Source organism: Scleropages formosus, chromosome 2 (assembly GCF_900964775.1).
Source record: "Scleropages formosus chromosome 2, fSclFor1.1, whole genome shotgun sequence".
NCBI lineage: Eukaryota > Metazoa > Chordata > Actinopteri > Osteoglossiformes > Osteoglossidae > Scleropages > Scleropages formosus.
Genome location: NC_041807.1, coordinates 29,914,320 through 29,929,532, shown reverse-complemented (window position 1 = coordinate 29,929,532; position 15,213 = coordinate 29,914,320). Strand labels below are relative to the sequence as shown.

The 15,213-nt window shown below is 43.1% G+C and overlaps 1 protein-coding gene across 1 annotated transcript in view; it reads right to left on the bottom strand.

Annotated features, from left to right (window-relative positions):
* Window positions 1–5,422, bottom strand: part of cacna2d3a (calcium channel, voltage-dependent, alpha 2/delta subunit 3a) — a 169,307-nt gene extending 163,885 nt beyond the window's left edge. Inside the window, exons 1-3 of the mRNA XM_029259247.1 lie at window positions 5,065–5,422; window positions 4,592–4,805; window positions 3,358–3,439 (exon numbers count right to left, since the gene is read on the bottom strand). Of these exons, the coding sequence (XP_029115080.1) occupies window positions 3,358–3,439; window positions 4,592–4,725 (216 nt within the window). The 5' untranslated portion in view covers window positions 4,726–4,805; window positions 5,065–5,422. The remainder of the gene's footprint in view (window positions 1–3,357; window positions 3,440–4,591; window positions 4,806–5,064) is intronic.
* Window positions 5,423–15,213: the final 9,791 nt, after the last annotated feature.

Genomic DNA, 15,213 nt, shown 5'->3' with positions numbered 1-15,213 from the left:
CAGCTGAGCTCCAGCATAAATGCGGGGCTATGAACGGCGCAAGTTTCGCAGAGCGCCTTCTTCTTTCAAAAGGCCTTTCAAAAAAGGATGGCGTCAAAAAGAAATGTGCGGCAATGTCTCCGCACACAAAAATAGACCGACTGGAAGTGCCCGCTGTTACTTTGTTTACCGACATTCGGAAGAGACGGACAGCACGAAGATGAGAGCAGCTGAGCTCTGTTCGTCACTGTCGGAACTCTTAAAGTACGTAGCGGACAGACGTCGTACACGGACTTAACGGGCCGTAGTTATGGGCGAAGGCATGAAGTGTGAATATGTGAAGACCTGAGTGCGCAGCTCTCTCTTTCACGAACTGACCAGGGCCCTGATAGCAGCTCATCTGTATGTGTCATCTCATCTGTTTCACCGTATTTATGCAACGAGCCATTTTTCGCGGCGCATACAGCGTAATTTCATTTCCTGCTGGACTTAATGAATTGTTTTGCACAAATAATAAAACAGAGTGTGCGTTGTGGAAGTATGTTAGTTAGGGTTATAGATAACGCTGCAGTGTTCTGAAAGAACCACAGTGCCCAGGAACACGTTATTGTTGTGGAGGAGCTGACGGCTGCCGTAAATCTTCACCTCACGCCAGAAACTCGCACCGATGACGGGCTTCTTCAAACGCAACAAAAGCCCTCGATTCAGAATGATGCCTATTGCAATAAATATTGTCGGCGGCGCCATTTTTCTCCCATCTCTGCTGGACAGATCAAAATTTGCTGTTGTGACCTCCACTGCCATGGCCATGAAGTTATTATTACAGTCAACTTGTACGCTGGCCTTTGACTCCAAAATATCCAAAGCCAGTCTTGTGAGCAAACGATGGCTTTGAAACATACTAATAACTAAGTATAATGTCAAATATTATTGAATAATAATAATAATAATAATAATAGGATACAAATCAATAGTGTATAATGTACCATGATGTTAACAAGGAAAAATAATAAAATAGTGCTCTCAGGACTGAATACTTGAACATGATGCAGAAAAAGCAGAATTGAACATTGCAAATTATAGACAATTTATGTGTGTAATTCAGCTACTTATGTCTAATAATATAAACTGCAGGTTAATGAATCACGTTAAGTGTTTACAAATATTTGCTCAAATTCTGAGCTGTGGTAAGAAGGGCTGGGGAAAGAGTCCTGAACCAGCAGACACAGGCGAAGGCGCGCGGCAAGGACGCAGCACATCACGCTCCATCCGACAGCCGCACGTGTTCCCCGCGTGCGGCGAGGTCGCAGTGCCCAAGCCAGGAGACAGCGCGCACGTACCAGCAATCGCACCTGGCACCAGGCTCACGGGACCAACGCCAACCAGCTAAGCCACATTTCCGACCAACCGGAAGAACTGGAGACCTCACGCAGTTTTTTGAGGCAAACCCACAAAGGAGGAACGCATCACTGCAGGTTAGTAACTTATTTAATGGTGCCAAACCCCGGTTGATAGCCGTGCAAAATTCAGCAAATTAGCAACGCCGCCGCTGCAGTCCTTTTTTATTTCCCTCTTCCAGCCTTTACATTTTGTACCGCAGAATGAGCCAAAACACTAAAGGCTACATATTAATACCCAGTTTGTGTTGGATAGATTTAGGGAAAAACACAGTGATAGCAGAGAGGTGATGTCAAATGTCAAATGCAGAGACAATGGATTTGTCAATTGCATTGTTCCATTTTCAAGCGTTCATTGTTTATACTTCATGTAAATCGAGGAAAAAAATATATTATTTTCCTTTGTTTGACTGCAATAGAATAATCATGTACGCTGTCAAAAATCACTTGTGTGTTTTCCAAATTATAACCTCCATGCAAAAGATACAAATATTGCATGTAAACCTATCAGTTACCCTTGGGCTAAATAATGGATGTAACAGATGCTTAAAAGGTTACGTATCTCAACAATTAAATGGCGAAACATTAAAAAAAAAAAACATTTCTATGCACTGCAGTTTATACATTTACATATTTCTATATATTTTTTTCAGGGGTCAAACCGGTAATAATAGTGGTAATAATAAACGAGCATGTCCATCTGATTACTCCTCAGAGGACTTACTTACTAAAGGGTGCTAATCTCTTCCGTCTGCTTGTCACGTATTTTCTGTCTTTTTGACCATTTAAAAGCAAATCCAGCCCCAAGGGGTGCATTATCTCAGGCCCCCCTGGGACTGCAGTAGCCAATTAAGTCCATCTGCCAATCAAAGAGATCCTTCACAGGAATTAACCCTGACACTGCCATTCGCGCACAAGCACGGTCACCCTTTTCTTTTTTTCATTTAGAAGCTGTCACCCAAAGAAATTTTCCTAATTTACCAAGAATTGTGATTAAAGCAATGAGTGGTCAATAGCTATTAACAATGTTGTTTTTCTTCCATTATTTTAAATATTTCATATTTAGAAAGTTTAATTTTGCATTATTCATGGCATGCTTATATGTATGACAACGTGATAAAATATATATATAGTGTACAATTTGTGGCCATCCAGAGTTGTGTGTTTAAGGTTATTTAGAAGAGCCAATGCACTTCCTGATCAAGGTTTTTTTTTTACAATAAATTCCCAGCCCCTCATTTGAATTTAATAGGATGTCCCATTTTTCCAGAGAGTGGAGATGAGCAGGCGGGGTAAGACCCAGCTGCAGGCTGAGGAGAGGAGATAACCACATTCATTCCCCTTATCTGGAATGATGTAATACATCCAGGAGCACAGGCCACACGCTGGAGGAACAGGGGGATTGTGGGACTGCCGTCATGATACACAATTGCACAGTGGTGCTTCACCGCCGCCGTTCGCCACAGTGCTGGCAGGTAGGGTAAAGTCGGCATCGGCACCGTGTTCCGCTACAGCAGCCCTTCCGCGTTCGGCGGGGCACAGTACCAGGAGCGCTGAATGACGGAGGGACCGTGTTACTCGCCTAGAAATAAAAGCTGATGTTATCCTGCTGTGAACGGAAGCACAGCACCCTCCTGAGTTCTGAGAGCTGCAAATGACAGGCATTTAAAACGTCAGGTTCCGAACTTAATTTTCAGCCGACTGGGTTTTTAAAAGGAAGGTTGAAACAGAGTGTGTGCCGGCAGTGTGTGTGCGAGTCAGCTGTTACGAGCCACAGATTGGAAACTTGAAACCATTATGGGCTAAATCACACTAATACCACACAGAGCTCGCAGCGTAAGATGAGCATTTCCGGAATTCTTTTTCAAAATGCGTGTCATCCGGAGGGCCGCAGTGATGAATTGGCAGGTGCTACGAAAAGCCCCCGGTTCGAGAAACCCCACACCTTGCACAGGAAGTAAACGCAAGTTACGAGGCTTACCTTCTGCAGCAGCTGTGAACCTGAGTACTTGGCCGAAATGGATTTAATTTCACCGCCGAATGCAGAGGCCCACAACTTCACACTGCAAGCAGCAGAAAAAGAATAGGTGTGCGTCGGGGCTGTCACATGACTCTGCTTTCCAACAAGGCCAGCACATGCACATTTGCCACATTTCCAGATTTACACCCTGCATCTATACTGAACTTATCATATTGCCTTTTACACAGACACACACCACACAAAGGTGCACAAAGAAATATATATATATACATAACGTATATTTACAAATATTAAATACTTTATTTTATATTCATTATACATATATAATAAAGTATTATTAAGTCAAAAAGTATCAGCAATTTTTATCTTTATGATAAACATTATTGCAGATACTTTTTGACTCACCCACATATATTCCAGTAAGCTTATTACAGTATTAGCTTAAGAAAGTAGTACTTGAAAGGTGCATGGATATACAGTATTTCTATACATACTTGAGCATATATTAATTTATTATGTCTATATATAATACATATATAATACTAATGTACAATTATATATAGTACATAATTGTGTGTCCACTGTAATATATACATAGGTAATACATAAACATTTATAATATATAATACATACCCATGAAACACTGCAGAAAAGTTTAGAAATTTTTAAAAGTATAAAAAGTTAACTTAAATAAATTTTTAATTTTTAAAAGTGTGTCAGAATGAAATATACTCTTTTTTGCTTTTTTTAACATTATATTTATTCATTTAATTGACGCTTTTCTCCAAACATTCAACATACATACATACAACGTTATTTAGTCCTTTATACACCTGGGTAATTTTACCTGAGCAGTTCGAGCTAAGTTTAAGTACCTTGCTTGGTACAACAGTTGGAGGAGAGATTCGAACGATAGAATTTATTTACACTTTTCGCATCCCATGGAAAACGCAAAGTGTGTGCAAAAGACACCTCCGATGAAATGCGAAGTGCACAGTTTTACCGCTGCAGGCCGAAACAACTGAAAAGAGTAACTTTTTGGTGACACTAACCCCCCCGCAGAGAACTTTTCTGATTGATGTGTAGCCGTTACACAGGTGAGCAAAGCACCGTTTAGTTGCAAACATACAGAAGTGTGTGTGTGTGTGTGTGTGTGTGCGTGTGTGTGTGTGTGTGCGTGTGTGTGTGTGTGCGTGTGTGCGTCTGCCAAGTTGTAGAGGCGCCGAGCACTCACACAGACAGGGGGATGCCTTGCTGGGACCCGACTACGTGCAGCACTCCTGTTCCGAGTGTTATCCAAAGTAGGAGGAGGAGGAGCAGGACGCGGGACACCTGCGAGCGGACGATGGGGTTCGGAGCACACAGCATCCTGGTGCCTTCGCGTCAGTCCGAGATCTTTCAAGGGCTTCAGTCAGAGATGCCGGCCGGGTCTTTACGTGGTGGTGGATCTGCGACGTACAATGAAAAATAAAATAAAACACCGGAAGGCTACACCATTAAACATCAGTTCATGTTCTTTTATTTATTTTTTAATTATTATTATCCTTCTTATTATTATTCTTAGATGAGGCGGGGGAGCGACCGGAACGGGCTTCAGTGGAATAGTTGAGCCTTTCTCGGCTGCTCCAAAGTACTGATGTCCAGTGTTAAATGTCCATCGTGAAGCTGTTAGATCGCTCAGGGAGGTGCTGCTTGATGCTCCCTCACATCGCAGGTGATGACCTAGCGATGCTCCGGAGTGCCCTTCTCACCGCCGAGGACCGGATGCTGAGAGGAAGGATGTGGTCGGGCGGGTTGCAGAGAGGTAGAGCACGTTTGTTAGATCCCGCGACGCATCTCCTCTCCCTGATGCTGATGCTGATGCTGATGTTGATGCTGATGATGATGATGCTGCTGCTGCTGCTGCTGCTGCTGCTGTTACCGACGACGGTGCCCCGATGTGATGGATGTGGTACAACTCCGCCTTGGGTCCTTTTTCTCTACTTCATCCCTCAGAGCAGACACTCACAATGGGCTCTCTTCAAGCTTTTCGTGTCAGATCGAGTCAGAGAGGCAGCGGAGCAGCAGTCGGAGGCAAAGTGCTGACGAAAGGCAGGAGGAGCAGCGCGAGCGGCTGGGGCGGCACGCGCAGGAGGGGATGGGGGCAGCGGCGGCGGCGACGGTGGCGGCAGGGGGGACGGCGGCTCCCGAAAGGGGGACACAGCAAATTTACACATTCAGGAGCAAAAATCCCCCTCCTTTCGAATGGGCGCAGGAGGATGTACTTTGCTGGAGGGCTGTCAAGTGCGCGCACATACACTCCTCTCTCTCTCTCTCTCTCTCTCTCTCTCTCTCTCTCTCTCACGCTCTCTCTCTCACACACACACACACTCACACTCACAGTCACTCACACACACACACCAGGTCCTTTCAGCGCAATCCGCATCTCCGATCGGGTTACACTGCCGGGGTGAACCGCGGAGCGCAAAGTCGAGCACTTCTTCTCACACGTGTCAGCTGTCAAACGGCACTCCCACTACCAGCCCCGGCGTCGTCGCACCGTGAACTGTACACCCCCCACCCCAGAGGAACCGAGGGCGACCACCACCCCCCTATACCCCCCCCCCCCCCCCCGCTCCCCCTTTGTCCCAGCAGTGACTGCACCCCCGATCGAGCCCAACTTACTGAAAGGCTCGCAAGACGGGGAGGAAATGCAGAGTAAGTGAATCAATGCGGACTAAGTGAGTTGAGCATAAGAATAAATTATTAATTTCGTGCTTCTGTGGGAATCCCTCTGCTGAAGAAGTGATAAACAAAAAAGACCATCAGCAATCCCGTCCAGCACCACTGGAGTCCAAACCCCGACCCCTTTACTAACCCCTTCCGCTTGCCCCATGGGTTTGTTACTTTGTTTCTTTGTGGAGCTGTACTATACTGTACTGTCTTGTCAGTTTTCTTGGCCGAAGTTAAATATACATACTTAAGCAGTTATTGTAACTGAAGCAGTTTCATCCTTTTATGAAGTACGTTGAACAATTCAATTAACCAGTTCATTTTTTAAAAGAGTGGGGGAATTTATATATACATATATACATAGAATTTTTTTCTTAAGAGACCCAATGTGGAATGTCCTTTTTCATCTTTGAACATGTCCATATGGCTGGAAAGTTGATTTCCAAGTCAATCGATAAGTGAAACACTTATAAATGTAATGCTGCACCTCATGGAATATCTTCTGTATTTCATCTATAATTTTTAAAAAAAAAAAACATAGTTATATGTAAGCAAGTCTTCAGGACTGTTGTTTTTTCCAAAACCTTTGATTATTAGCTTCAAAATGTGCTTCACACAGTAAATCAAAAAATGTTATAGTTCTCAATTCAAGTCAAAATTAATGTGTCGTCTACAAAGGCAGATACAGGTAATAAATGTGTAAGTTTACCATACTTATTGGTAAATGAATTTAATATTGTTTTCTGTTATGCTAGATTATATCTTGTATATGAATGTCTAATACTGCAATAATCACTTCCAGTTTACTGAAGCAGGGACAACATGTTAGAGTACTTTTACAGTTTATACTGACATTAAATACACAACTCACAGTTTAAATAACAAAATATAAAAGCAAGTAGTTCTCACAAGTCATGAAAAATTTTTGCAGCTATTTTAAGAGCAAAGTCCACAACTTACACAACACGTCAGGGAGAAAAGATCAGTTTATAACATTATTTTCTTCACAAGTTCATTTGTTAAAATGAAGTACAAATAACAGAAAAAATACTTTACACCAAAGGAAAGTGATGTGGGCTGGGATATGGCTCAGTACAGGAAAACTGTGCATATAGTCAGAATTGTTCATATCTCTAATTATTTGTAAGTCAAACTCTTACTGTATTCACAAAAAACATATTTTGGAGGATGATACAATCAATTTTCACTTCACATTTGTTCATGCACAAATTTCACAGATTTCAAAAATCACAGAAACAATAGTGCCACAAGCTGTTCCTTAAAACCAAAATATTTTCCTTGGGATTCTTTGGTTCAGAGAACAGCTGAAGGGACTTTTCTTTGGGACAAGGGGATGCTTGTAGGCTTTTTGTTGGACACAAGTTGATCTTTGGTGACCCCACATTAAAAGCACATTTCCGAAGAAAGAGCGTACCCCGGAGGCACAGCTCTACGGTAAACTCAGTGCCCTATGCTCTTTGCTCTGGAGAACGACATCTGATAGAAAAGCAGTATTCCACTGCAAGCACGGAAATCGTCACAGCTGAGATGAGTGCTTTACATAGCCCTGGTCCTACCTTCCTTTACCCATGCTCGGGGTAACTCATATTACCATCCGTTACCCCTTTACACGCAAAGAAGCAGTGCTGCATCCCTGAAGCAAACGTTCCACCTAATTCATGGTAGGTCGGGAGAACGGAAAAACGAAAATGTCATTTATGTGGCCCGGATGCCTTGATGTCCTTCTCAACCCTTTACTGTCCAAATGAAGCCCGAGTTAGTATTTATAAAACACAGAACTTTATTAATGTGTCAGACATATTTACATTTCTAATACTGTTAATTGATTTCACCATATAAAAGATATTGTCATTTCATATATCAACAATCTGCAATATATCTAGAATAGCATGTATGGAAAAATGACCATTGTAATTCCATTAAATTTATTCCTTATCCATGTCCTGATAATTATAAAGTTTTGATGACATACAGTGCAAAATACCCATTCCTCACATGATGGGGTCAATTCATTCCATGAAATCACTTCATTGGGCAAATTCTTTTTGTGATGGCATCAAGTTAATATTATCAGTTATGTAAAAATATTTAGGTATCTGGTGAAAAATATGCATTTATATGCATTACTGTGATAACACCAAAATATTCTGTAGCACATGAGGTTAAAAACATTATTTCTAGTTTATCTTTTAATGTTATATTTTCCATCATTCATTTATTCATTATCCTTAACCACCAGTCCAATGCTGGGTCATGGAGATCCAAAGTCTACCCCAGAAGCAGAGCGCAAAAGCCAGAACATCGGCCCATTTAAGGTATAATTCTGTATTTTTCTTTACGGCCTTTTTCAATACCTTTTGCGCATTATTTTCAACAGATAAAGAGACGTTTTGGTAATATGTTTTTGATATAAAAAGGTGTTCTTTCCCTGTTGAATGTTTGTCGCGAGATGATCCATCATATGATGACAAGATTATATTTTACTATGGTTTCACTTACAGCTGTAGTCATTGTTTCCGGAGTAATATAACGAGGTTAATATATTGAATAACTGTAACTAAAAATCACAGTGGAGGGCTCAGTACAGAAAAAGGTAGGGGAGAACATTTTTATCCAAAGCAACTTGGAAAAATCTTGAGTTAACTTGTGGGAAGGTGCAGTAGGTGTTTCATCCAGAGGCAGAACGGACAGAAAGGCGCAGAGTGCAGCCATAAGCTACCGTATGAGCTCAGCATCACGCCATTGGGGGGCACTGTAGTTCCTCCTTCTCTGCGTAAACATGCCCCACGCCGTCAGGAAAAGATGTCAGCTTGGGCTTCCAAAGTGTTGCTCTCCGGCTCTGTGTGAGAGCGAGCCTTTGATCAGACAGCACTCCCAGGTATTCTACGAGGATTGAAGGGGATGCATTGTCACAGCGTGTTAGCTTCAGCGTTCCGTAGTCCTCTTGCTGCCGAGACGCAAAACGTTCGAGTCAGCCTTGGCTGGATGTCAGCTTAAGCATCTGGTGGCAAATGAGACATATCTGAGGTCTTGGTTCAAGGCCGGGCCGTTTGAAGTCACTTCTGTGCTGTAGCTCTTACACCGCTGTGTTATATGATTAATCCTCTGATCTGTCGTGTACCTGATCTATCAGTTTCCCGCTAATCGTTTCCGCAGTTTGGTGGACAATGGCAGATACACAACGGGCAAGGAGCATAGAAACACACACACACACACATTTTCAGAACCGCTTGTCCCATATGGGGTCACGGGGAACCGGAGCCTACCCGGTAACACAGGGCGTAAGGCCAGAGGGGGAGGGGACACACCCAGGACGGGACGCCAGTCCGTCACAAGGCACCCCAAGCGGGACTCGAACCCCAGACCCACCGGAGAGCAGGACTGTGGTTCAACCCACTGTGCTACCGCACCCCTTTCCGCATAGAAACAATATTTTGACATTTAACATTTTTTCGAAAATTATTATGACTCTTATTTAGCTGATGGTTTTACACAAAGTGACTTACAGTTTTGCACTATAATTAAGGCCAGTATTTACTGTAGTACATTTACATTACATTTCAGTCTCAGTACTACTACAGCATTAATAGGAAGTGTGGTTTGAATCCGCATCCTTGACGTCAAACTTACACACTAGAGAAACACAAAACGTAGTCAGATGTATATAAATTTACTCAAAACGTTAAATATTTATACACTGTATTGATTAATGTGCGTTGAACCCAAAATAATCAATTTAAATAATTCTAAGGTTTGTGAAATGAACTCCAGATAATTCTGCTTTAAAAGTAGTGCTTCATTCTGAGCGTGTGCTTTATCCAGGCAGTGGAAACTGATCAGTGTATAAGTTCAGGCCCTGGGGATCCTTTGTACTGATTGAAACGGAAGCACATGTCAAAAAATGGCGACTCAGCGAGTATTCGTGCGTCCCACTACTCTCTCTGAGAGCTGCCCGTGCCCTGCATCGTTACCTCGGCTCAGTCACCTCCTCCACGGTGCCTCTCCAAGCAGACGTTCTTCAGCACATTTTCACATTATAGTCCTTACAGGTATAGATTACGGCTCATTTGAAAAATGCCATATCCGCCTACTGAATATGAGCTGCGCGACCCTTCAACGGATGCCTTCCAGGAATGCCGCCAAAGGAAAACATTTAAGGGCAGCACCGTTAACCATTCCAGCAGCTTCCTGTGAAACTGTAGAAGAATCGACAATAAAGTATCAGCAAAGGGGGGACGGGGAAGGCAACGACATTAAATACAGTTTTCTCAATGTCCTGCCATTCTTTAATTTGGTTATCGCTCCTTTGCTTAGTATCGGTTGCACTCAGAGCCATCGAAATGCAGAAGGCTGCGATTAGCCCCAGTGCTTCAGTGTAGTGCCTTAATCCCCAGCCCACTCGCTTACTTCACTTAGGATTTCAATTTGCATTCCTAGCACCGGTTCAAGAAATAGACACGGGGTGTGAAATCGTCTGAGGGGCCCACTGCATCTTATCACACGTCTCGTGGTTTTTGGTCACGGCTCACCAAGTCATTCGGTGGGCTTCACACGTGCCAGAGGGCCTCTTGTCTGCGCCTGCAGATATAAACACTGCATTCTGACCCCACATGCAAGGCACCTACGCAACGCGCGTTCAGGGTTTTGATCCCAGAAAAAAAGGTCGATGAACGTCAAAGCAGCATCACGTCACAATATTTTTTTTTTGGCAGACACTGTGTCTGAGGGTTGGCAAGAGGGGGAGGGCAGTACGAGAAAATGTTCGTTTGTACCTTGCATATCACACACACACAATCTCTACAACCGCTTGTCTCAAGCAGGGTCGCGGGGAACCGGAGCCTAACCCGGCAACACAGGGCGTAAGGCTGGAGGGGGAGGGGACACACCCAGGACGGGACGCCAGTCCGTCGCAAGGCACCCCAAGCAGGGACTCGAACCCCAGACCCACCGGAAAGCAGGACCACACCCCCTACCTTGCATATCCCTACGTCTAACTAAGCATTTGCTGTTTTCGCTGAGATTTTAAAACAGAAACTACCGTTGAAGCAAGCAGCAGCTATGTTCAAAACCCTACTGTCAAAGCCAAAGTTCTCCTTTGTTTGTTCTGTACTGCTATAATAGAAAAAAATCAACTGTGAATATAATATTCAGATATCGTATGAAAAGTCCACTTAATGTTTTGGGAGTAACGGTGGCGCAGGAGGTAGCTCCTGAACTGCTCGTTCGGACACGGGTTAGACGTGGCTCGGTCTGTGTGGGTTTTGCATGCGTTCCAGTGGATTTCCAGCGACGGTCCGCAGACGTGCCGTTCAGGTGAATTTGTGACGTTCTGTTGCCAACAGAGTGTGTATGTGTGAGTTAGTGAGTGTGTGTGAGTGCCCTGTGATGGACTGGAGTTCTGTCCAGGCTGCATCCTGCCTCATGTGGTATGCTCTTCCAGACTGCTATGACTCTGCAATGGACACACAGTGACTAATAATGGAGGCGTGGAACATTGTATTGCATGCCAGTTAATAATGTTTCATTTCAGCAAATTTCAGACAAAAAAATCTATAGAGCCTATGAGAGAGGAAGTTAATGATGAAGCAGATGTTGTGTCTTTTGTCTGATGGAATCCTGTTGTGCATGACATGGCACTGCTGTATCTAGCCAAGGGTGTTGTCCCTTGGACCCCTCTGTTCTTCATGTCTCTGTGCAAGATGTCTCATACAAACTGTTTCAGCGCTCGCCTTTTGTGCTCACTAAGCACCCGTCACTGGTGCTATATTTTGGTGGCTTTCCACTTATGAATATTCATGCCCCCTCCGTTATAGCATAAGCGATATATATGTTGATAAGGTGCATTGTTCAGGGAGCTTGTCTTTGGAGTTGTCTCCCAGCATGCTGTCTGGACAGACATTTGGAAGGAATAAACCCTTAACTGTGTGTCTATTTGAACCAAACTTACAGAAAATCAGCAATTTTAAGGACCACTCAAAGATGTGTATATAACATTAGTATGATCATTATAACTACCAGATTACACAATTTCATTAAGCATTTAAGCAATAAAAAAATCATTGCCTATCTGTTTATAATAAGCCACGAAGTAAATGTGTAGCACATAGCACTGAGTAGTTTTGACTCTCAGAGCAGGTTATTATTGATATTACATAGTAAATTGAAGTGCACTGCAACTGGCCAGTGACCTCCAGTCACTCCGAGCAGAGCCCACATTTCTGTGCTTGCCGGCTGACAAAGACGTACCATGAAAAGGATACGCATCCTCTTTTCTCACTTCACTTCCTGCTCTGCGCCTTCTGAGAGTTGAAAGCACCACTACAAAGATCATTGAACGGAAGCCATTGTCATGCGCTTGGTATATTTCAGCTGACATAATAGATCAGCTGCTTGTGGAAATGGAACACAAACAATGTATTCAATGCCTATTGGACCAGACTGGAAATAAATCAAAGTGCCCAATAAAGTGCCCCTACCAAAAAACCCAGTATACACTGTGTTCAACGACATGGGGTTGCGGGTGGTACAGTGGTTAAAGCTACTCACTCTGGACTTAGAGGCCATAGTTTTAAAGACCACGCCTTGCTGTAACATGGCTGAACAATGTACTTAACCTAAATTGCTTCAGTGAAAAATAACCTAGGTGTATAAGTGGATACATCAGCATATGTTGCTTCACCTTGCAAATTGCTTTGGAGAACAGCACCAGTAAATGATTAGTAATATAGCAGTTAATATTTTGCAGGACGCTGATCACATGGAGTCCTACCCCCTCTCTCCCCCACATCTTTGAATACATCTCAGACTGACCTCAGGCCAGCTGAATGCACATCTAGAGGATCTCATTAACGTCAAGGTCACGCGGGATACAAGGGGCCCGAATGCAGAGAAAGTTCTGATGAATCGACGTGACGGCAGGCCCAGCTTCATCAAAGACTCGCTCCACCCTCATTCTACAGTGGGGTTTTCTCACTGTGTATGTACTGCACTGGCACAACACACTCTGCCATTAGAGGACTTAACTTATAATGGCTCATCAGATAAAAGAGACAAGCAAAAATCTTTGTTGCATGATAGACTTTGCAGCTGAAGGGAGAGCTGCGAGCGCTTTCTGTTTATTAATTTTGATCATATGTGTGTTCCTAAAGTACTCTGATCACAAGAACATTGCACTGCGTTGTAGCCATCTGCCTCGTGGTGTAAATAAACCTGTATTGTCCATTCATTCTTTAGTAAACCATTTGTTCATTGCCTTCCTGTGATGTGATTGTGACAGTTATTGTGAAGCGAAGAACAAGACCACTGGTTTCAAGTACAAATACCACCAGAAAAACTACATTTTTTGAGCATGTAAAAAACTAATCCACAAAAAATCGGAATTTAACTTGACTCAGAGTGTATAAAAAAGAATGTATTATCATTATTATTATTATTAATGGTGGCACTGTTTCATTGTTGCTGTTGGTAGATTACTCACCTGTGTCCTTAACCACTACGCTGTCGATGGTTCAACTCAGTAGTACTAAACTATCGGGCAATACCACGTCTCTCAGTTTGGGTACAAGAAAACAGAGCAATCGCAGGGAGGGGCTCAACCCCACATCACAATGTCTGAGGAAGAATGAGCTGGTGTGACGAAACCGCACCTGACGGGCCAAGTCCCGTTAGAGCAGGCCAAGGGGAAATTATTCAATAAATAATTCCGTTCACTTTCATAGGCCTACCTGCCTCCAAAAATACCTCTCCTAATTCAATTAATTATAAGGCACCTTGACACCGAGCCTGTGGAAAGAGGACTGCATAAATGCTGCGGTTTGCCTTAAAAGACTGCCACGCAACAGGTAATCGTCTGGACCATGACATCATCGCAGGAAGAAGGGACACGGAAATGCTCCTCATACAGAAACTGTAAAAAAAGCAGGAGATCTGATGGAAGCAGAGAGTAAACGTGCAATATGTGGGGTGTACGACATGCACACACCGGGTATTTATTTCAACGGGAAGAGAAAACTCGCCAGTCTTCGGTTTACACATATCGTTTTGTATTACTGGTGCCGTCTTACATTTCATGCTATTGTGGTTACTCAAGGTGACCTAGAACTCGAAGAAATTAATATTTGCCTGAAAATATCTGGCTGATGCCTTTGTCCAAGTTGGCTGGCAGTGTTAGACAATCAGTTGCACAATGATTTATCAATTTATTCTGCAGAGCAGTCTTAGAGTGCAAATTCAGGGAAAGCAGTTTGATCAAAGGTACTGCAGCATGAGTGTGATTCGAACGTGGGACCTTCAGATTGCAAGGGTTCCTTCCATCGCACTACGTAAAAGTACGTAAGCTTAAATATCAGTATCTAGTGCAGGATAATGTACAAGTAATTCAGAGTCCTGCTGTATTTGGGCAGTGATAATAAAGACAATGCATAAACAATCTAGTCATATCATAATCTTATTTACTACGCAGGGCACTCTTTCTGAAGGTCTCTCTTAAGTACCATAATGCAAGTCACGGACTGAAATTAGATCAAGCCTTTTCTGACAGAACATGAGTTATACGTTTATTATCCCTTTCGAAAATGGCTTGACTGCAACGTGACTCAACGCAGTGACACTTTCAACAATCATCTATTGCCTGTTATTCTTTATACTTGTAAACAAGGGCTTTCCGTATTTCTGATGTTTATACCTTTCAATTGTGCTGTTCACACAGCTGTTCATTTTATACAGTATCTTTATGAAAGGTACATAAAACAGCAGCTCTCAAAACAGGAGCCTAGCAGGCTTACGATCACGAGTCCCGGTCATTAAAGGCTACACCACCTGCTGTTTTGTATTTCGCCTTTGAGAAGCCATTCAAGAGGCAGCAAGGCTACTGCCATCTGGGAATATAGCGCCAGGGGGACTGGGACGGGCCTTTGTGCTTTTCAGAGCACCACGGTCGACGAAGGAGAAAAAGACAAGTTCAGCATAGGAGAAAGACTGCTTTGGGCCATCTTGGGGGAATGTAAAGATTAATGTGTCATTAAAAAATAAAATAAAAAAATAAATAGCTTAATTGCTGTTTGAGGCAATTACACGCCAGTCGTTTCCTTACCATGCAGTTGGAAAACCTGTAACAAGAAATTT